Source organism: Hirundo rustica, chromosome 13 (assembly GCF_015227805.2).
Source record: "Hirundo rustica isolate bHirRus1 chromosome 13, bHirRus1.pri.v3, whole genome shotgun sequence".
Classification (NCBI taxonomy): domain Eukaryota; kingdom Metazoa; phylum Chordata; class Aves; order Passeriformes; family Hirundinidae; genus Hirundo; species Hirundo rustica.
Window position 1 is genome coordinate 162,687 of NC_053462.1, and position 23,359 is coordinate 186,045.

Genomic DNA, 23,359 nt, shown 5'->3' on the forward strand with positions numbered 1-23,359 from the left:
ATTAAATCTAACTTTACTGTCAGGTCTACATGTATTTATGACCGATTCCAGAAAAGACTGGTAACAGAGAAACAGATAAAATGGCTTCTGAAAGTGTGTGTGGAGGGGGGGAAGCACTTTGCAGTACTAACGTGTCCATAGTAAAAATACTGGAGTTGTCAGACAAAATTGAGAAAGAGATTTCAAAAGTCACTAAGAAATGATTCCTTGTTCTTAATTTAAAAACCAGAAATATCAAATCAACATTTTTTTTCTATGCCTTTGTCAAATACAGAGAATGATTTTAAGTATCAGGAAATCCTGCTAGGAATTATTATCTCCTAAATGAATTCCTTAAAATGCTGATGGGCTCATAACCACGTTTCGTTTCCTTTCTTTATCTATTGTCTTCTATCTCTGTACCTTTCTGAGGCTGATGTTTTAGATTTGCTCTTGAGGGCCAGGTATTTCTCTCTGCAGATGCCACACAGGAGGTAGTAGGGGTTCCCACTGCCGCACTCCCCCCCGAACCAGCCGTCCACATAGGAGCCGTTGCTGCGGTAGCCCTGGCGGTTGGCGCTGCGCCCGCAGCCGGGGTGGTTCCTCTTCATGTGCTGGTTGAAGCTCACCACGCTGGATTCACACAGCTCACAAACCACCACTTCTTCTCTGTCTTCAGGTTCACAGACGTGCTGCACAGCAAGATTTTCACGTGTTATTTGCACAGAGTAAGCGTCTGCACCTTAGATGTGAAACATGCCAATATCCTTAGGCGGGTGTCCCTGCACATTTCTGTCACTGAGTGATATTTATACGGTTGACTTGTACAAAAGCAAAGCAGAAACATACCATTTATGACTTAATGAAGAGCATCTCAGAACAGGAAAAACATTTGGAAGTAAAGTTTAAGAGGAGACAACTTCCTATCTCATGTTAGATTGACTCAAAAATTCTTGACAGTGTAACCTTTCATTTGTAACCGTGTCACATTCAACACTGTCTCTATCTGGTTCTCCTCAGAACTCGACTGAAACTAGATCTAATGAAGGAGAAGAATCCTTTTCTGCTTTCAGACAATCAGATTTTTGATTTGAGTAACAAAAATGACCACTTGTGTCGAAAACATCAAGGATTTATCTCAATATGAAGTCCATTTTTCATAATTACATTAGTGTCCTAAGTCAGTAATTTCACTGAGATATTTCAGTGAAGCAAGTGCTCTGAAAAATTCAATACACAACTTGCTCCCATATCAAAGCATCATAATTAAGAGATGAAAAGCTGAATCTCGTGGCTTGATAGTCTAATTTGACATGGATAATCCAAAGATTAACAAAGAGCTGCTAATAACAGCAGCATGTATTTAGTTTTCCACCTCAATAGTTTTTCTTAGTGCTCTATACAACTGTCACCACATCCTTCCCAGAGAATGGGATACATGACACAAATTTTAAAAAAAAATATTTAAGTGCAAATTATGTTGCTACAGATTGGATACTACTAGCAGTAGCTGGAGAAGAAAGATTTTAAACTGTGTTGTAAACACAGCAAAGCCATCCGGAACACCTACTTGACTTTTAATTGGTATCATCAGAACAACTACATGAGTTCTGTTCTCAGCTTTCAGGGGAGGGAGAAGACAACTACATGTGGAAGTGCAGGACAAGAAACACAAGAAATCACTATTCTTAATCTAGAAGTGATGCTACAGAATTCAAGATGATTTTAAGCACTGCCAGCACTTAGTAAGATATTTTCAAACAGGCTCTAAGCATACACATGTTACTTTAAATTTAAAAATACAAGCATGCAAAAAGCAGTAAGTCAAAGCAGCCCCTGCTGCAGTCACACACACCCAGGTAGGCCAATCCAGTACCTCTGGGATCCACATTCCCAGAATATCATTATCACTAGCCAAGTCTTGCCCAAACATAGCTTCCATTGCTTCATCATCAAGGTCAATCTCCAACTCCTCATCCAAGTTGAAGTCATACAGTGCCCCTGGATCTTGTTGCAAGGAGATCCCTTCCCTGCGGCTCTGGTTCCTGTGGGCCTGCACTGAGCGGTACAATCCCGCTCAAGGTGGGAAAAGAGAGAAACAGGAAAGCAGGACTTTTATTTTCCATGTCAGAGAGGTGGCTGCACTTCCTATTTCCTTTTTGTTTTAACTCTTCTGCTAAACAATCTACTTATCACCATATAAACCCCTTATACACTGGCACACATATGGGAAGGAGTTTTCTAAAGATCATTTTATCTACAGTGAAGTGCCACTCCCCCCTCCTATGCATCTCCTGGATAAACAAGGCCCTTGGAGTTCTTTTGGTTCCTTACCAGCACGCGCCAGCAACGTTCGGGCAGCTAAATCAAACTTGTGCCTCCGTGTGACAGACGACCGACTTCGAGAGGGAGGGCCACTCGCTGCAGCTGCATTATCCACATGATCCAGATTATCAGGGCTACAGGAATTTGGAATTTACAGGGCAATCAAACCAAGTTTTACAAAACCACATACAGTAACTAAGTAATATTTATTAGCATTTTTTCCTTTCTTTAATGGAAGGAAAAAAAAAAAAAAAAAAAGGGAATTTGGAATTCAAGAATGTTTCATTTCCAGGAGCACATATATACTGTTTTGACTGCGAGAGTTACGTCAAACAAATTAGATGCAACAAAGTCAACACCTACTTGATATTCCAGAGCGCCTAAGTACGGCAGAAATTTTGAGAGAGCACTCATTTTATACTAGGTTAATTAGTAGCTTGAATAGTTTATTGATCAGCTTAAATTAATTTTTTCTCCTCTTTCAAAGAAATAAAATCATCTCTGTTGCTGCTGGCTGAGTCAATTTGCTTTTGGCCTTACACAGGAATTTGGAAAAATGTGAATTTAATGGAATTTTGCTTATTACTTGGTCTTTTAGTTAAAATGCAACAAATAAGAGCTCATTTTTTTCATTCTTTTCTTTTTTTGTTGCAAAGAAAACATGCTCAGTTACATTCTTCCTCAGTTCTGCACACAAACAGTGCTGGAAAATAAATGCACCACGTACACCTAATTTAACTGCATCTTTGCTTCTGCTCATGCTGTAACAAAATTTAAAAGCCGCATTATCAAGTATCTCTGTCAGCAATGAATTTGTGAGATTTCCAGTTTCAGGAACAGATTACAAGCAATTACAAGATAATTATTTTACCTCTCACTAAAGCCTTCCTCCATTTCAGTGGCATCAGCAGAAGGGATATCACCTGGAGACTGCAAATAACAATGATCCCCAGATTTCCCACCACTGCCAGAGACAACTGTCCCGTGCCGTGACTCTGCAGTTCCCTCTGACTGGGGCTCTTCATCATCTTCATTTCCAGGGTGCTCGATCATCCACATGGCCAGCACTGTGATGTTCTGTGCATCTGCTTCTCCTCTGGCACCTGAAAGCAGGAAAACCACACTTTGGAACTGTATTCTAGCACTGATGGTCATAAAAAAAGCAATCTGTTTTTCCACAGAAACAGTTATAGAACTTAAATTTTAAGTATTCTATTGGAAAACGAGTGTTTCACGTGTATCCAGTTTTCCAGTTAAACTGATATTATAACTATAGATTACCTGTAGCTTCCATAGCTTTTGCAATTTGCCTGAGGGAGAACCCCATTTCTAGCAAGGGCACAGCAATGGCAGGAGGAGGAGGGGATGTTGAAAGTCGGCTGCTTGGATCAGACAAAGCTTAAAAGACAGAAAATGATAAAGGTAAAGCACATAAATCTTCCTCTAGTGTTACTTTATGACACCTTACTTTGATATATCAGCTTCAACTAAGGAAATTATTACTCTCAACCTTTCACTCAATAACTTTCCACAAAGTAAGAAACTTTCTGTAACATAGATTATGTTGACTGACTGATCAAGTAGGATACTGATGATATGCAAAGAACTGTTCAAGCAATTTCTACTGTTTTCATTTTGAACTGTATCAAAATATCTATTTGATCAATATTTAGGTAGCCTAAAAAAAGTTATCCTTGTCCAAATCATTGAGATTCCCAAATGGTGAGATCATTATACATTCCTCTTCAGGTACAGAAAGAGAGCAGCTGAACTGGGAATGTATCTGAAAAACCTCTTTGCGGATGATGGCTGTATTTCTGTGCAGAGAATCATTCAAGGGACCCTAGAGAGGTCAGTTACTACCCCCAATCCGGAGTTCCTTTCTGACTGGCCATAAAAGTGATGTCTAACCAGTGAAGACAAAAACGCACTAACAAACAAGCACTGTTGTAAAGACACTATCATGACTAGAAGCAAGTCATCTCATAACTGAATCAAAAGTAAAACAAAAGGAGATGTGAAACTGAGCACACCTGTTGCTATGCAACACATGAACCACTAAATTTCACAACTAATAGCACAGATATAAGGGCAAGAATAAAAGGTACTGGTGTGTCGTAGACAGGTAGAAGAATTAGAAAAGAAAGGCCTCATAAAATCAGGCCTGCTCTGCTAAATTGCAGAAGTTAGCCTGTCACTTCTTCAAAGTAATTTGCAAGTTCCCATGTGAAAACAGTTTTGGTATGAGAACTCGTTAGCACAACAGCCTATTCTTGGGTTGAAAAACAAATGCACCTGTAATAACAAGGGATTCGTCCCATGAGAACCAGTAAAGAAAATATGTAAACAGTCCAAGAATACAGAGATTTGATGGACAAGTAGAATACCTTTTCCTAACCAATAGAGTAATTAACAAGAAAGCTATCAACCAATTAAAGCTGCACACGAGGTCTGTAAAAACTGTGTAAAATGAGTTGTGTGACTGAAGAATTGGCTTTTCCTGCATGAAGACAACGGAGTCTCGGCTGACTTATCACAACACTGCCGCATGTACCGTAAAATACAGCTATTCCTGTATTCTGTATGGTATGAGATCTAACAAAAGCTAGAAAATTACCCACAGCACACAACCAAAGAAACAAGCCCAAATCAGATGAATGTTTTGAAGCAGTTTCCAATTATACCTCATTGTTGTTTTTGCATCCAATCCACAGCTTTTAAATACTCATTTCATTTGCTTGATAATGCCTACAGCTATATAATCTGTATCTTTTCTTTCCCTAAGACAGTGACTAAAAGGTTTTCAACAATGCTTTGCATGTTAGTTTGCTTTAAGATGAAACTCTGTTGGATGTCCACCTCTTAAAACATGGTCCCTGAGCTCCTGTGACCTTCCTAACTTGTCCCCATCCCTATTCCACTGACAAGTTTACCTGTGCGATTGGCAGGCCTTGCAGACTGGGAATCTGGAGAGGTCAAACTTTGTCTCCTTCCAACTTCATCTGAAGGAGATGTTGGTAAAGAAGATATCGGAGGAGTCTGAGCACGTCGTGCTGGAAGCACAGTTGTAGTAGGATAACTGGAGAACATTTGCCTTGAAAAAAGAAAAATATACATTTACGTTGAACGGAACCATGATGAAAAAGGTCTAACACAAGAAGAACATCCAACTGGAATGCACTTGGCAAATCCTACTTGATGCAATTGGAAAGGGTAAGACACGACACAAACTTTGAGGCAACAGCTCATTCCTACCAACTTTATCTGTACAGTTAAGTTCTAAGCATGACATTAAAAAAAAACCCTCAGAGACCAGAAGCTGTCCAAGGAGATAAAAGATAAATAAACCCTTTTCCCATTTCCATGGTTTGTTCAGAACTCAGGCTGACTAATAAATCAAGTAAGTATTTGATTTTTACTGTCCTAGTATGAAGACATTGTTCTGGCTTTTATTGAAAGATGTCTGCAAAACTTCTATGAATTAATAAAATTAGAAAAGTATTCTACGTAAGGTAAAGCAGTTTTCCTTCGACAGCACAAATTACCTCTGCAAATTCAGGAGTTTATCTTCCATTTCAGCATGTCGGGGTAAGCTGAAACAACATCTTAGCTTTACAGAATGTTACCTACCACGATCTATTTCATTAAAAATATGAATTTCAGAGATTTGTAATTTGAACTATAGCAAATAAACATGAGAACTGAAGGACAACTTAAGGAGAACTTTTTATCCTTCTTAAAGAATTCAGATTTATATGAAGTGTATTAGCAATACAGCTATTAACAGCTTTCTAATAAAAACCACAAACCCTGAAAGGCAAAGTAACATTTAAACTGTGTCCCCCTGCAGAGGCAGTTCTTTGCAGCATTTTCAAAGGCTTAGGCAGCTAAAGACATATATTCTATATAAACCACACAACTGGTTCCCTACACCCACAGACTCACACATGCTGATAGGGTATTTTACCTCAGGAGACTGAGAGGCATAACACCAGGTGATTCTGAAGCTGGAACTGTTTCTGTATCAGTTACTGGAGTAGTAGCAGTAGTGGTATCCTCCAGAGAGCTGCTCATGAAAGACGTTGTGCTAGAAGCAGAAGGGCTGGTTGTAACTGGTGTTTGGGCTTGCTGAGACTGATCACCTTCTTCTACTTGTTGTTCCACTTCTGCAACAGAAAAATAAGGATGTTACAGCAACGTTAATATAATTGTGTAGATCGGAACAGTAGCTATGGCTAAACTTTCAACTTTCAAAAAAACTATTATTATCTAAAATTCACCCCAGATAAAGAAAGGGGAGTGCAGCTTCCGCCACTAACTCATGGACTTGAGTAAAGAAATCAGTCCAGGAGCTCTTGCTGTTCTCACAGCGATACCAGGTAAATAGCAAACAAACTTACCTACTTACTCAACTTGCACCAAAGTTTGTGATAATCAGATTTATGGTTGCAACAGCTTGGATTATTCTCAAAACAGACAAAAGGGGAAGAGGTCTTAGATATAAAAATACAGCTGACTAACTATAAAGCTATTTTTAATTCACCTGTGCAAGTAGCATTTTAAAGGGTTTTTTATTGTTGAAGAAGTGCAAATCTTTCTGACAAGTATATGCAGTATCGCACATTTTTAAAATTATCAAAGACATTAAAAACTCTTATTTCTGATTGATACGCATTCACTTTTTATTAAGAGAAGGAATTAGGAAAAAGGCAAAAATCAATCAGTGTTACATCTACAAAACAGTAAACAGAGCTTTGCAAAATTTCTTTGTCTGATTAAGAATCCCTCAAAGTATAACCACTACAAATAGACAAGACTATGTTAACTGTATCATCATTGTTACTATTCATTTTAATCTCATTTTGGAAACACACCTTGTTTAAGTCTGCCACCAAACTGGTCCTCCAGCAGCCCATGAACCACTAATTTGTAGATCATGGCCTGTGCCCGCTCCAGGTCTGCCAGCCCCAGCGCTCTCTTGATGGGCGAGCGCATGACCGCACGTTTCACCATGTGCCGCATCAGGAACTGCAGCGCCGCGCGCAGCTCCACGTCCTCGTGCACCACCGGGGACCCCGCACAGTCAGAGTTGTGGCCGTTCTCTGCCAGCACTTTGGGGATTAACAGCAGCTCAGCATACTTACTACAACTGAGAAGAACGCTAAGTGACTTCATAGCACCAAGGTAAAGGTAAGACAGCTGTACAGCTCGGATTTCTGACTGCACTATATCATGACTTCGTGGGGTGTGCTCGTGATTCTTTTTTCTCGCTTCAGCAGGTTGGTGCTGGGATTCCATACCTAGCGTTGATGGCTCTAAAGAAAAGGAAACAATTTCATTTTCCGACTTAGAGGTTGTAGCACCGTGTCCTTTGTTATCATCAGCGCTTTGGCCTAATCGTGTATCCGATCCAACGTCACCCTCCATCTTCTGGTCCATTTCCCCTTTGTCTTCAGACTCATGTCTGTGCTTCTTCTCATGTCTCTTGGTGCTTTGCTTTCCTGTATCTTCATGAATGCCAGTCAGATAGGTAAGGTCCAGCAACACAGTAGCTGTCAGCCCACGAAATCTTGCAACATCAAAAGGCAGTGGTTCACAGGGCTCCAGATTATACAATGGAGTATCACTAGGCGACCAAAAAGTTGGGAAGCTTTAATAAAGATCAGAATGACACAGGAAAAAGCAAGTGAGGGAGAGACAGGAGGAACGTACAGGAAATAATGTAGGCAAATAAGATGTAAAATATATTTAATAAAACAAACTAATTCTATAAATGAAATGCAAACAGGGGAAAATGAGGTTATGACCAGAAAACAGGGAGATATGATTTCAAAGCAAAAAAGCACACACAGGTTCTCAACAACAAGCACTGAAACCCAGAAGCCCCACAGAAGCTATCAATTCTGTGCTGACACAGGCTCTGGATATATTGCTTATCAGCAATATGTAACAGACTTTTATTAAGAAAAAATATCTGAAGGTAAATATTCATACCTGAATCCTAACAGGTATAAAAGCTTATAAAGAAAACTTTTAAACATTAAGGAAAAGTTTTGATTGACCTCAGCTCTTCATCACCACAAGCACACTACTCAGGACAATTCTGTCTCTGGTGTGTCAGGACAGTGACCTTTGAAAACACAGCTCCAAAAACCTAACACACACATTTATCTATCTGTCCATCTGTATTCAGTGATATTTTCTGGTACTATTTAGGACTGTTACACTTGACTAATTTTCACTTGAAACAGGACAAAAATTCACCAGCCTGTACTTCCATACATCTTTTATTTTCCATACATCCAGCAGATAAATGACTTTTAAATCTTCTTTTTTATTATCCCAAGAAGTTTTCCTGTCTTACATTGTAAACTTCTACCTAAAAACGAAAGCAAGCTTTAGCCTGGTTTTTACTTAAAAGGTATAAAATGAACCTAATTAAATGCTTTACCATGAGCTTGCTTATGTTCAAGTGCAGTTCCACATCACTCAAAAAAAGCTTTGAATTATTTTAAGGGCACTCTTACTTTAAGGCTATACTGTTACATGGGCATACTTGAAAGAATTTATATCTGGAACTAAATCAATTGCACTTCAGTATATTTAGTCAAAGTGACAATAGCCTTTGCAAAGACAAACCAGACGTAATGCTGCAGCAGCTGGAAAAGTAAAGTGACCTTGGCTATTTCAGAATGTAACTGTAACTGGCAGGGGGAAAAAAAAATTCACTGCTCAGTTTCTTCTTCAAATGACTTCTTCAGCTATAGGCAGGAGTTCAAGAAACTAAGTTAAACAAATCTTTTCCACACAAAAACACAAGCAATTCCTGTGCGAGCACCAAGAAGCTCAGAGAAGCTTCATTTCAGCTTCCTTCCAGGTGCTTTCCCTTTAAAGGCTTGTCTGCAAGACAGATGGGAAAAGGAGCATCCTTCTTCCAGCCTTGAGCATTCAAAGGCAGCTGGGAGAACAAACGACCACTACTTCAAGGCAGCATTCATTTCAATACTGCTGAAGTCTACACATAAAGCAATTGGTCAGCATGACTCTAATATAAAGGATAGGTTAATTCTGAGGATTTTCAACCACAAACCACCACCGCTAGAGAGCGAAAAGTGTAGGAAATGGGCATACCTGATAGTAATCTCTGCTTCATCCCACTGAACCTTGGCAGAGGTACTGCCCTCCTTCACCACTCCCAGCAGGGTGGCATGACGGCCCGTTTGCTTGTGGACACATCGACCTCCAACTCTGAGCCCAGCATCCACTCCACCAATCACTGCTAGGACAGGCCACACCTCTACACAGAGCATCTTCAGCTGCAGCTCCGAGAGCTCCGCTAGGCCATGCCGGCTGTGCTTGCTCTTCTCCTCCTCTTTGTTTTCTTTCTCCTCTCTCACCTCATTCTCTTCTCGGCTTTGAACAGAGCGACTTTTCTTCAGTTTTTGACCTGCTTCTTTGAGACATGTTTTGATTTTATTCAGTCTCTCCATCATTTTTTTATTGATGCAGTGTGTCCAGCGGTCTGTGCGATGCAGGATTCGAATGAGCTGGATCGTGGCTTCTGCCAGCACTGCAGCAACAGGACTGCAGATGGGGTCACCAGGCAGCAAATCTCTCGGTGTCCCACGCATCTGCATATCACAGATCTTCACCTGTTTGAAGAGAACGGTTTGCAAGTTATCTTCCCGACATACCTCAATAAGCTCTTCTTATAAATACTGGAGTCGCCTGCTGAATAGAAATAATTATTAGCACTGTCTTTTTTCCCCCTGGGATCCCTAGGAAATCCACCTTAACACCGAGCAAAACCTCCATCCTTCAGACCCAAGGATGCTGAAACTACGTATTTCGTGGTTTCTCACACAAGACTATCTAGAAATCCTATGCTCTTAATACTCTGCTCTCCTTGGTTTCTGGGGAATAGATTTTTTTGTGTAGAACATGAAGCTTGTAAATCTATTCTAAATAGTAAAATACATTTTAAATTTACACTAGATTATAATAGTTAAAACGCCGTGTATTATCAACACTGTAATGGTTGGTAATTCAAAGCAGCGCCATGCAAGCTGCTCTGATGAATACTGACTTTATACAAGCTTAAACCAGTACACCTCCACAGATGAACATTTAAGTTACCTTCTCTCCTGGGTTACTGCTATAGAACATAACACAAGGGTATAATTCAGCTGCATCCACATCTTCAAAAGCTAGTTTTGGCTCCTAGGGAAGAAACAAAACAAAAACCCCTCAATCTTAGAACACCTCAACAAGAAAAAATATTTAACATGAAAAAGTTATGCATTATAAATCTTCTAAGTACTGAAACTGCCACATGTTTTAACTCTCATGCTTATCCATGACACATTACCATTGCAAAAAAAACCCACCAAAAAACTAATTGATGTTAAATACCTCTCCATTTTTTCCAAAGGAAATAGTTCTTGCTTCCATATCTAACACACATGTGATGAAATCTCCTTGGGTAAAGCTTGACAGAGTCAAAGTCTGCTCTCCGTTGTGATAGAGGTTGCCACTGTAGGCTCTGTAGAGCCACATATCTGAGGTAGTGCGATGGTTGAAGTCGTGCACGGGCCAGCGAGACACTCCCACACAAGTGCCTTCATTGCCTCGGTTCTCCTTCACAATGTAGAACTAGCAGGCAAAACAAACACACAGGGAAAAATGTCAGGAATAGACACCTTAGCACAACAAAGCAATGAAAATCTTCCTTACACGTATGCATGTCTGCTTTTAACTGTTTATCATGGAAGCTTTTAATGAGAAAAACAGTTAGTTCATATGGTAAAACCATTAAAAAAAATCCCCCCAAATGATGTATTAAACACTGTTCTTGTCAGTCAGGCTGATGTCTCTTTTTGCAGGAAAACAACATGCTTTGTGAAGTCTTTTTATGCAAAAAAAATCCTAAATTTACATCATTCAGTAGGTATGTTTTACAGAACTGTGCATGCATGCTGACTACGGACCTTAGGGACAAGTACCGTTACCTCTAATAACACATCATACACATTTCACAGTCTCCAACCTGCATGCTGAAATACTCAAATCCCACCACTCAAAAGCAGCCACAAACTCTTCCCTTGGGACTGAAAGTCATGGAATGATTTAGGCTGGAGGAGATCCTTACAACCATTGAGTCCAACCATAAATGTTAACACTACCATTTACTCAAGAATCATGTCATAAGTGAAATGCACAGGCAGCTGCTGTCAATAAATCACAGCACATTTACAAAACAATGAGAGAGAAGGTAAGAAATACACATTTATGCAACCTACCTTCCACTGGTAACACCCTGAAGTAACTCCAGTGGACGCTAAGCCATATCCTTTGCCTCCACTTCCGTGAGTTAGAATCTGCCCATTCTCCACTATGCAGCACTGAGCTTTCTCAGGATCAAAGGACACTTCCTGGATGGGAAGATTTTCATCTTCATCCTCAGACTCTCCTTGCTTCTACCAGAAATAAGACAAAACAATTGTGGTAAATGTAATTCAGCTGCATTCAGTCACGAGACAAAGTACAAGCACTGTTACCTGGAGCTTCATTTCCTGTTCTTTCTCCTTTATTTGAATTGCATGTTTGGCCTGGGCTATTGGAGTCTCCCACATGCAGTCAGACAGAAGCAAGAACAATCGTTCAACAACCTGGGGCATTGGGACAGAATTCAGATAACATTAACTCCAACATGAGGACAACAGCAATACTACTAGTTTTACTTTGCTTCGTAGGTATAAACATCAAAATATTTCGTGTTCTTAGATTAACAAATAACTACACTGAGCCTTGCTTGATTTAGATTTTGAAACCCATGAAACATTTAGAAGTTCAAGAGACTTTTTGAGGAAATGTGAAAGTTTATAACAAAATATAAAGACCTGAGCCATTTGATCATCTTCAACACCAGATTCACAAGCAGGTAACACAGCTTCTAGTACATGAAGTGCAAGCAGTCTAGTCCTCAGATTGCCAACCAAGGGAACTCCTGAAGATGGAACAACGTGTCAATAATCTTAATATTACTTCTGTTTCAGGCCCACCCCCAGTTCCCCAGAGTGTAAACCCTGTACACCTGTACAGCAGTTGGCTTGAACTGTTAACTAGGAACACTCACTATGTAATGCACGCTCTAAAAGGTCTTAGTTTTCAGAACTGCACTACAGAAATGCAAAGTAACCGTGGAGCTCATTTTGACACGATCATACCTGAGCAACACTTCTGGGAAGCAATGTTAAGAAGGACTTCTGTCCACTTTGGAGATGCCATCTTGGACTGAATTGCTTTTGAAGACACAACTCTACGCAGGAAAACCAGAAAATCTCCCAGGTGCAATTCTGCTGCATGTTGCTTTCGGAGGGCAGCTAGGAAGTTAAAGGAAAGTTTTCATTTACAGTCTTAGTATTTCAACTTGAATGGCAGTCCCGGTTACTAGGTACAACCTGCTCTGCAGGTAAAAGTACAATGATCAGTTATTACATGGTGGCTGGCTGGCAGGTGCCCACCAAGCAGTGCTCTCACTCCTGCTCCTCAGCAAGACACGGAGAGAAAATAACATTAAACTTTTGTGGGTCAAGGTAAGGGAGGGAGACCTTTAGGGGCCAGACCGCATATGCTAATTCCTGATTAATTACCTTACTAATTCATCAGACATTGCATTATTTGTAAGTAAAGACAGTTAAAAGCATGAACAAAAACATATGTACACTTAAAACCAAGCTACAATTAAAAACTTTTCAAGCACAAAACGCTCATTAAGGGACTGTAAGCTCCACGAAGACACCAGTTTTTCAGAAAATCTTTTGTTGTAGATTATTCCATATGACACAGTAGAGTGACCTTCTTGCCATCCGCTCAGACTGCAAAACTGCGTAATACAAAGCAAATACAATAATTTCCTGAATAAAGCTGCATTTATTTATAGTTTGAAATTTAGATAATTAAACCACGTTTATGAAAAACGCACAACCACCTATGCATTTTTCAAGGAAAACTGTACTCTCTTCCCGATTCCAAACCCAATGAAGTAAGCCTTATTCTCAGCTTGCTCCCATCCTTGCAGTTTTGTGGATCAATTCTATATAAATCTGAACTGAGGACAAATCATTTGAACACTTTAATCTAATTTACAGAATTAAAAATGACCCAACAAAAACCAATACATAATAGAGTGGATGAGGACCTCAGCATTCAGTGGTTTCTTCTATTGTTTCCTGGTATTTTACAATTGTAACAGAAATTATGTAAGATAATTACCTCTGAAGTCTCTCTTCTCATTGTCCCCATTCAAATCCACCTTTTTTGATTCCACTTCACCTTCCTCACCTTCCCCTTCTCCAAAGGAAGCCATCAGCATAACACCAGCTTGTGATAGCAAGTTCTTCAGCTGGCTGCATAATAAATCCAGCAAGGACTGTACCACTTTTGGGCTCAGTTTATCTGCATAGGTTCTGTACACACACAGAAAAAGTAAGAGCACTTGAGAGCTGACCCAAGCAACAATAATTGCAGCAGTTACTTTTCCCCATCCCCCCACTACAGGCTTAGATTATTTTTATTATTTTAACCCTATTTTTAAAACAAATTAAAATAGTTTAATCTATGGAGTCAAAGTCTTCAGTCCTTTGAAGGGAAAAAAGGAACAATTCCGTTAATTAATCATGATTCCACTGCAATTTCTAAAGATGGGGTGCTGTTTCCATGGGTTTGGGGGATTTTTTTGGTGTAGGATTATTGGGCTTTTTTACATAACAGATTTGGCAGGTAAATGCAATGTATTGTACAAAAACTGAAAGAAAGATGCATGTACTGAACATCAAACAATAGTCTCGCTTCAAGCAGAAAATACTTTCCCCGCTGGTGTTTTCTTTGCTGAGTAAGACTAAATATTTAAGTATTGCTAGGACTTTGCATACTATCCCATGGTCTAGCAGAGACCACTATTTGTCAGAAAATTATTTAATATTCTGGAAAGAAGGACAATGTCCTGCTCTGAGGAACTCCGACATTATCAGAATTGCTTTTACACAAATGATTTTTCCACAGCAACAGAAAGTCTTATCACATCAACTGAACACACCTCCACACAAAGCTGAAGTAGCAAAGTGGGCATTACTAAAATACAGTGTTTACAGATCACAAAGTTGTGACTGAACTTGAACTTTTCAGGTTTAAACACTCACAACCGAAAAATCTTTGTTAGCCTTACATGCATCTTTCCTATGAATAATGTGGCTGCTCTTCCCCCCGCCCCCTTCACTTACGTATTTCTGAGCAACATTTATAGTCCCCACACATTTTTCAAGAGTGCTGCTAAGTTCAGTGATGAAGTTTCCCAAAAGCAAGGGACACTCACCCTGTGGTGATAGCCAAGATCTGCAACAGTCTCGTGCTGGCTACTTTCAAAGCTGTGCTAAGCTGAGAAATCCCAGTTTTGGGCAGCAGCTGCAGGGGCTGTCCTAACATGGTGTCTGTGCCACACAGCTGGGACAGCACATTCAGCAGCCCCGTGGAAATGGCCAAGGAGACATCAACAGGCTGATAGTGCACGCTGAGAGAAAATACTGTCACCAACAGAAGACGCTGTTGTGCTTCTAAGATTAAAACAAAGTTGTTTTTAATTAATAAGATGTTCAGAGTAAGAGTACTATGACAGAAGATCAGCAGATTATTTTTAAATATAATTTCGTTGATTAAATTATCAAAGAAAAAGTGAGTCTTATCAGATACTTTGAGGTAGTCTTTCTGATGAATCACTGCATTCTTCTTTCACTCAATGTAACTCTGTGTCAAAATTGTCTAAGAAAGAGCAGCATGCAGATCTCGTTTGTGATACATATGTTCTGAGGCTAAATCTAAAACCAGAATCTTCTCTCTAAAATAAGGATAACTGGGCGAAATACTTCATTTTGTATTTGTTCCACATTGTTTCTGAAAGTGAAACACCTAAACGACCCAGGTAAGAATAGCCACTGGGTTTCACCAACAAATGCAGATTTCTCTCCTTTAGGAGAAGAAGTCAGACAGGCAATTCAGTGAATTCTGGTCACTAATATCAAAGTCTGCCTTGGAAAACATACCAGCTGTTCTACTGTACATTAGAGAACATCTGGTTTGAAAATCTGCTTTTCACTTACCTATGTGATGCTTATTAGCTTGCAGAGCTCTTTCTAACGTAGCAGATAATTGCTGGTAAATTTTGTGCACAGCCACCTGGATTTCAATTTGAATACTCCTCTTGGCTGCTCTGATACCATCCTGGGCCAAACAAACAAAAAAATATTATAAAAACAGACATTTCTATCACTGGGTTACTGAAACAGCAGAAACTGTGCAAGTACACACCTGGTAGTGATGGAGTTTTACACTCTCCCCTTTGGCCCCTGCATGTCCTACAGTGCCCAGACCAAAGCAGCCAGCAAGAAACTGGAGTCTAACAGAAGTAAGAAGTGAAGAAGACTGAAATCCTGGTACTTGGCGGCTTCCCATCAATGGCACACAGCCTTTTTCCTCCATTCCTGATAGAAGCACCAAAATCTGATGAAGAGCTTCCAGACGAAGCTAAAAATAAAGGCGGGCAAAAGACAATATTAAGTAAGCAGCCAGTACCCCTAGAAATGGAAATTGCAACTGTAAGCAAGGATGAATGAGGTCACTGTTTCCTCCTTCATGTGATTCTTTTAAAAAGGGAACACTTTCAGTTTTGTTTTTGTTTGTTTACATAACAGTCCCAATTCTAGTTGAAATATTTAACAGAAAAGAAGGAAAAATTACTTTAACAGATAAAATTTGGGCACTGTTTCAAAAACAATTCCTAGAATGCGCATAGTGTATGAAGAACAAGAAAAGCTGTTAAACTGAAATTTACCTCAGCCCTCAACTGCTGCTGCTCCATTGCAATTATTGATGCTTGTGGACTGGTGGACATACTTTCCTCTGGTTCCTTAAATCCTGGGGAGTTTCCCACATCTCCACTTACAAAACTGACAGCGTTTTCAATCAAAGTATGAACTCCAAGGGATCTTGAGAGATCAAAGTCAGACTCAACAAATGAGTAGGAGGATGTGTATAACCAATCTCTGCCATGTTTCAGCCGAACCCACGAGTCACTCAGAGATTCCATTTGACTCTGTACTGCCCCTAAAGATACACAAAAGAGAGTCTCATGAACTCCAATTCAGGCAACACATTTCGGGAGGAGGTAAAGACTGAGCTGCTGCTACTGACACAGGTGGAAAATGAATATTCATGTTAATTATACCATGCATTAAGCAACTTAGAGCAAAACACTTGATTTAAATTTACAGCAATTTCCTTAAAGAAAAGGCTGTATTTCTTTTAAATGTTAAGCACTATTGCAATAAGCTGCCACATGAAAAAAACAAAAAGAAGCCACTCAAACTGCTCAGCTAAAAGCTAGAACACCAAATAAAAACGCTTTGCAGCTAAATGACAAAACAGTGAAAAGACTTTTCTACCAGCACAACTTAGGTACTTGGATATTTACTCTGACGTTTAAACATCAAGAGTGGTTTTGGGTTTAATCACTGCATTTCATGGTTTTGAAAATGCACAATGTTTTTTTGAATGAAATATTTACAGAATTCATGACTGCAGAAGAGAACAGAAATTTTTTTTAGACTAAAAGAGAACACTCACTTCAACTCAGGACAGATAAATGTATAATAAACACTATCTAGAGTAAGTGTTTGACCGCTTTCATCTGGCAGTTTCACAAGTCTATTTTCAAGTATTTCCTATCATCCACGTGACATTACCCGAAACTTTACTGCCATTAATAAATGGATTTCTTCAAATAAGCATCAGTCATCGGTCTGCAGCACTGGAATTTATCACCATAGGTTTGATCTCATTTCCAAGAGTTTTGCTAGAACTCTCTCCCTGGCACAAATGAGTGCCATGCCACTCAAGTCATAACTTCATTAGCAGGTAATTGCTAGGCATCGGTATTTTCCTCCTTTTCTAAGTGCTGTTTGCCCACTTAGAACCATGCAAAGCACTACAAGAAGGCACACCCTGCTCAGAAGAACTTCCCATCTGTACAGAGAGACAGTGTCTGGAGACCTCAGTAGGAACCTAAACTGTATTTAAACCTGCTTTGAAATGTTGGTTTGGAATATTTACTTAATGTACAAAAAATGTTTAAATATTTACCTTGTGTACAGTAAGTTATAATTTGGAGAATCGCAACCTGCTCGCACTACTCATACAAATCTGTATTACTCCAGTTTTAAACATCTTTCTGCAGGGTATCAGCTTCAAGCATTATTAAATATAGCTATTTTCAGGGAAAAGTCAGACACATTCAAAGGAGTTCATCTGTCCAAAGCTTGTTTTCATCAGTAAGACTGAGTTCCAATGGTAAAAATTTCAGGGCCTCCTTTAAATGCTGCCTACCTACAGCAGCTGCTCATGGGAACAAGCAAAGACAGACACAGAGGTTTTGAACTTGGGCTAACTTTCCTAACAACCTACCCAACTCTTTTCCTGAAGTAAAAGCAAAATGCTGCTATTCTGCCAATGAGTCGGCACCTGCAGGAAACAATTTGCACCTTCACGCAATTCACAAATTCAAAATACTGTGAAATTTTGCTTCTCTTTTGTCAACCAGGTAACCTTCACTTAGTTGCCAAAAATTTAATTATCAGGGCTATAAATTATAAAACAGGCTAAAAACCTGTTCACATCCCATTTTGTTTTCAGTAAATAGTGTTAAAGGTGCATTTCCATAGTATTCCTTACACTTGCTACTAGGCAGACTGCTCTGGCTTCAGAAAGAACCATCATAGTACTGAAGTCATACAGACTCAAGTTTACCTTGGATAATGCAAAGATCATATTCACACACTTACTTTGGAAGTGCAATCTGACTTGCTAATCTCTGCTGCTTTACATAACACAGTAAGACTACACGGTTTACAGAAAACAACCCATTTTGTCATGTTGACTATCAAAAAATTTAAAGAAATTCTGTCACTCAATTTTATAGTTTATACCTGGCAATATTTAAAACAAAAGACAGAATAGTTGCTTTAATGCTTTCCTTTAAAATCTAAGTTACATGGGGAAGTGGCCGTTGAGAAACATAAGATAAATAAGACAGAACAGAACAAACAGGCGCTAAAAATACTCCAATTCATGTAGGAAGTGGTTTCCTGGCAAATGCATGGTGAACAGAGCCCAGGGGAAAGGATAAATGAAGCCTCAGATTACCCCCAGGAAGCACAGCTAAACCATTTCAAAGTCCACAAACGTTGCCTACACAGCATCTGCTCTTTCCAAAAGCCCCACAAGCCCTCCAGCCTTTGTGCAGCATGAGAGCTCCAAGCAGCCCACAGTGACTACAGCCTTCTTCCCTCCACCTGCCCCACAGTGGATGATGCCACATTACAGAATCAAAGCATTTGTAAAGAAACAAAAAACAATTCCAGTGACTTAAATCATAAGCTAAAGGATACCTTTAACAGGAGAAAATTTAGTTTTGACAGGCAACAAACCTTGTAAGAAATCCGGCCACGTATTAAAAGCCTCTCTATTGTTTCATACTTGAAGAAAGGATAAGGTCTCAGCTAATTGTTTTAGTACAAAATGCAGGAATGTTTAAATGTAAGACCAATGTAAAATTGTTTCTAATTTGGAGAAAAGTGCAATGATTCTGAGTTACAGGTTAAAGGTAAAACAATAGAAGTTATAACCGAAAGGAGAGCGTTTAAACACATATACACGTCAGAAATCAAAGGAGCATACTTCAGAACTAAAAATGTTCAAGCATTAGGGTACAGAGATCTAAAAGTAGTTTTTTTCCCTACTGAAGATATTACATATCAGCAGAAGAATCAAATGTGTAACTACATTGGCGCTCAGCTTGATTCTGTGTAACATCAATCACACAGAATTGATTGCAGTACAGCGCTTCCAGAAGCCTCTACAATCACGTGAACAGAGCTGCATGGGTGAATAAACCTGAAGCTTACAGTAAAAAAAGAAGTTTACTTGTCCTTATAAGCCAGCTTGTAATAATGAGTTTTCTAAATGAATGTGGCACAGCTGCAATGCACACTTTATAAAACAAAAAATATGTAGGGAAGCTATAGAGACAAAAAATAAACATGCCATCAGTTACTTGCTTGAAGCTCTTCTTTTTTCTGGGGCTCAACTGGCCAAAAAGGAGTAAATACACTACACCACACAAGAATCAGAAGACAAAAGCAGACATTTGAAACAGATAAACAATGTCTCATCTCAATCAATACAATATACCAAGCAGCAAGGTATGTGGAAAAAATACCTACTCTTGTTTGGCATGAATACAGCCTAGATAACAGTCTTTCTAAATTCTCCACCTTAAGGAAAAAAGAAATAATCCCCTGTAGCACAGCTGTATGCATTCATGTATGTACTCTTTTATGTTCAAGTCCCTTCCTTAAGCAGGATTTGTCACTTTTCAAAGGCAGAATTCATTATTGCACATACACTAAAATATTACAATTCCATTTGGGTTTCAGTTAAGTTGCTGTTTCTTTTTTAGTAGCCCAGTTGTGTCAGCAAGGCACAGCAGTACACACAAGTACCCTGAAATTCACTGAGTAAAGCTGTAGGTGATGAAAAGCTGAGAGTGGAGGATGCTCACTGATCTGTAGCTGTTTGTGACTGCCCTTACTGCTGTGTACCTAACGTGGTGTACAGCACCCCACAGGCACTGTCCACAAGATGTACAACATCTGCAGGCACCCTCTCTGGATCTGCAAAACTGAAAAAATTAATCTAAGCAACAGAAAAAACAACAGGCTTAGATAAAAGGGGAAAACAACAATGTGCTGCTCGTCATCCCTTACTGCAACATTACTCAAAAAGACTTTCTGTAGGAATGGAAGGAAAAGTTTATTAATACAGAAATAACTGAGTAATAGCAAGGAACAAGATACTCCAAGGATCCTCAGGCTAAAGTAGGAATAGCCCAGTTCTCTTTCTGAATAGACAGAATAAATTAAGAAGGCAATTAAAATAAAGATTGGACCAAGTGGCTAAGATGTTAGTTAAGTTACAAGAGAATGTTTTCCCTTCCATACTAATTTGCAAGACCACAGGAACTCATAGTATTATCTCCTTTATTAGTCACAGCACACCACAAGAATAAAGATAAAACTGAAGGGGATTCACCAAAAATCCATAGCTGACACTGCACTGTGCTGGCCATGCGACAAGGGATGGACAACCCAAAAAAGCTGCAAGTTCCACCCTTATCAAATACTGGGACATGCTTCAGTTCTACAAGATGACTAGGATTCACAAAACAGACAGGTCACAAGAGACAAAAGACCATAAAAAGCACTGAGCTGAATAGCCCGTGCATTAATCACACAAATATTCGTAGCTCTTTTCCTGACCTTGCCAGATGTATGAAGAATGTTTCCTTGCACTCTCTGACTTTGGCATTGGTGATCAACCAAAACTGGCATATATATCATCCAGCACAAGCAGACAAGCTTGCACTACTGTGTGCTAACACCCAAGGAAGTCTTCCAATACCAAAACAGAGGCATCTGCACATGTTGCGACAGTGTTCAGTTTGCAAATGAGCTATCTGAGCTTCTTTTTAGGTTCTGGACAGATTCACTGTCTCTCCTGCTTCTCTGCAGTGTTCAGACCTGGCAGATAATCTTCTTGTGGTATTAAAAGTTTTGATGAAGTCTACTCTGGCACTATTCCTCACTTCCTGAGGCTCATGACCAAAGCAACATTGGCCTAAGCAACAGCCCAGGAACCATAATCCGTGAGACAAACTGTACCAGAGACCTAATCCAAGAACATTTCCCAGGTTACTTTTAGGACACAGAGGATATCGAGTATAGAATTCTGAGTCAGAGTAACGGCAAAGCTAAAAATGCTGACTTCAAAGAATGTTCTGCAAATCAAGGGTTGACAGAGGCCTTCTGATAGATCTTCTAACCCTGAGAATGCCATGATACATCTGCTGACACAGTAAAAGCAGTTCTAGAGCATTTCTTTATTTGTTCAACTGTTTCAACTGATGATGCATGGACAAGGCATCTCTTTCCACATTACTTAAATATTGAAAGCTAATGGGTGCTGCCACTGACAGCACCCTTTGCAATTCCAAAAGACTATAATAAAAGGTATGAAACCTCTGAGTATGATGAAGCCTTTTAAACCAGAACTCTTACTTTACCTAACAGTACCAAGGCTTCTGTTACTGAGGCATATCATAACTCAACCTAATTCCTGTTTGCACAGTCCCATGTTTTTTAACGATACAGCAGACCTGAGTCGTGATTCTCAGACAGATTCTGCATCATCCAGATGGAAGTGGGGCTTTTTAGTCCCTCCATCACCTTCTATCAAGGGGCCCACTGAAATACCCCAGTATGAAGCAGTAACAAAGAGCAATAGAAAACATGGTTGCATAGTTCTGTAGGTATGCTGGTGTTCAAAGGATGCAAGGTAAAGCAGCGTCTTCTGAACACAAGTTCTCCAGGTTCAAGCACATTTTATGGTAAATGTTCGTTGTTAGCACAAGAATAGAACGTTCCACATAAAGTTCTCTCACAATTCTTTATTCCTGAAGTCACATGAGTGAAAACAGAACGCATGTTTCTAATTCACTTAACAGAAAACCTCACTTGTTTCAAAGGAGTATTACAATTCTAGGAACCAGAACGAAGAATTATAACCAAGGCACTACTATAACCAAGCCACAAAGCAACAGAACTTCACACAACACGGAGTAGGTAACAATTATTTTAAATGCTATTTTTAAATGCTCAATTTTAACACCTGTTATGTAACTGTAAACTGTATGCAACTGCAAACATAGTTTAACTTAAGAAATTCTAACATTTATCAAGTTAGTATTCACTGGGTGAACAACAGAACTTACCCCTCTTCCTGTGTGATGCTGCCAAATCCAAATCAACATTTCGTCTTCCACTCTAGATTAAAAGATTAATAAAAGCCTCATTTCCTCAGGTGATCATATGTGGTACAAAATATTACAGTATTTACCTCACCCATAAAAGTGAGACAGTTAACAAAGTTATAATTATTTCAGATTTTTTTTTTTTTTACCGTTAGTGCTTTCTCTTAACAATGATGAATTAATGTACCAAACACAGTGCTAAACAAATGTTTCAGATGTACCTCCCATCTAAGCATTCTAACAATCCCTAAATACATCGTGCTGGTTTTACTTACCAGTGAATAACCTTCCTCATCTGACTCTGGCTGAGACAAATCAGATTCACTTCTTGACTTCATCAGTCTGTAGCTTGAGTTTGCATGGATTGAGCGACTTTCTGCTGTAAGACTTTCACTCCTGCCTCAGGTGCACACACACAGAGAGAAAAAAATGCTAATATTACATAAAGGTAAGAGTTGTTAGACAAATTTAGCAGGTGCCACAGTTTTACTTGGAAGGACGTTATCACAGAACATCACAAGACCACATTAAAGAGGAAAAGAGTGGTATGATGGCTTAATTATGTTTATATTAAACTTTGTTAAATCTTAACAGTGTTACTGGTCAACTGAACAAATGTCAACCTCAAATGAGTGATTGCTCTAGAACCCTGGTAAGCATTACAGAGAGTAAACAGAAACTGTTTACTGTGTAAATAGAGTACACAGAAACTGAGCTGAGAGGACAAGAAACAGAGTAAGTGGGTGAAAAAGCACTGAACTTATTAAAAACCCACCAATAAAATGCATCCTAAAGTTGATACGGGGAAGATGAAAGCTACTTTGGCAATGACAGAGGCAACACCCAAGCTTTAGGGACTAGATTTCCAAGAGGCAAAAAGAATACAAGGGTACTGAATACATAAATTTTTCCTCTCCAATATCTTAATATCTTTCCCATCAATATCTTAATTTAAAATATCAAAACAGGACACCTAACAACAAGACTTACCCATGCCTATGACAGGAGTATTTATAAAAATCAATAATGAACAACACTTCTGTCATGATAGGCTTTGAATCTTTTGTTTTAAATACATAC

At 39.2% G+C, this 23,359-nt stretch overlaps 1 protein-coding gene across 8 annotated transcripts in view; it reads right to left on the reverse strand.

Annotated features, from left to right (window-relative positions):
• The window catches only part of HERC1 (HECT and RLD domain containing E3 ubiquitin protein ligase family member 1), an 82,168-nt gene that overhangs the window by 23,545 nt on the left and 35,264 nt on the right, over nucleotides 1-23,359 (reverse strand). For 5 of the 8 annotated variants that reach the window (XM_040077055.1, XM_058422352.1, XM_058422349.1 and 2 more), the window contains exons 24-45: nucleotides 22,555-22,675; nucleotides 22,241-22,292; nucleotides 16,190-16,461; nucleotides 15,667-15,882; nucleotides 15,459-15,579; nucleotides 14,678-14,915; nucleotides 13,579-13,772; nucleotides 12,531-12,686; nucleotides 12,204-12,310; nucleotides 11,862-11,972; nucleotides 11,604-11,780; nucleotides 10,717-10,956; nucleotides 10,441-10,524; nucleotides 9,436-9,956; nucleotides 7,179-7,954; nucleotides 6,272-6,470; nucleotides 5,238-5,398; nucleotides 3,586-3,702; nucleotides 3,176-3,407; nucleotides 2,314-2,438; nucleotides 1,835-2,055; nucleotides 403-671 (exon numbers count right to left, since the gene is read on the reverse strand). In XM_040077055.1, coding sequence (XP_039932989.1) covers nucleotides 403-671; nucleotides 1,835-2,055; nucleotides 2,314-2,438; nucleotides 3,176-3,407; nucleotides 3,586-3,702; nucleotides 5,238-5,398; nucleotides 6,272-6,470; nucleotides 7,179-7,954; nucleotides 9,436-9,956; nucleotides 10,441-10,524; nucleotides 10,717-10,956; nucleotides 11,604-11,780; nucleotides 11,862-11,972; nucleotides 12,204-12,310; nucleotides 12,531-12,686; nucleotides 13,579-13,772; nucleotides 14,678-14,915; nucleotides 15,459-15,579; nucleotides 15,667-15,882; nucleotides 16,190-16,461; nucleotides 22,241-22,292; nucleotides 22,555-22,675 — 4,710 coding nt within the window. The remainder of the gene's footprint in view (nucleotides 1-402; nucleotides 672-1,834; nucleotides 2,056-2,313; nucleotides 2,439-3,175; nucleotides 3,408-3,585; nucleotides 3,703-5,237; nucleotides 5,399-6,271; nucleotides 6,471-7,178; nucleotides 7,955-9,435; nucleotides 9,957-10,440; nucleotides 10,525-10,716; nucleotides 10,957-11,603; nucleotides 11,781-11,861; nucleotides 11,973-12,203; nucleotides 12,311-12,530; nucleotides 12,687-13,578; nucleotides 13,773-14,677; nucleotides 14,916-15,458; nucleotides 15,580-15,666; nucleotides 15,883-16,189; nucleotides 16,462-22,240; nucleotides 22,293-22,554; nucleotides 22,676-23,359) is intronic. The other 3 variants (XM_058422348.1, XM_058422351.1, XM_058422350.1) reach the window with 3 other exon arrangements.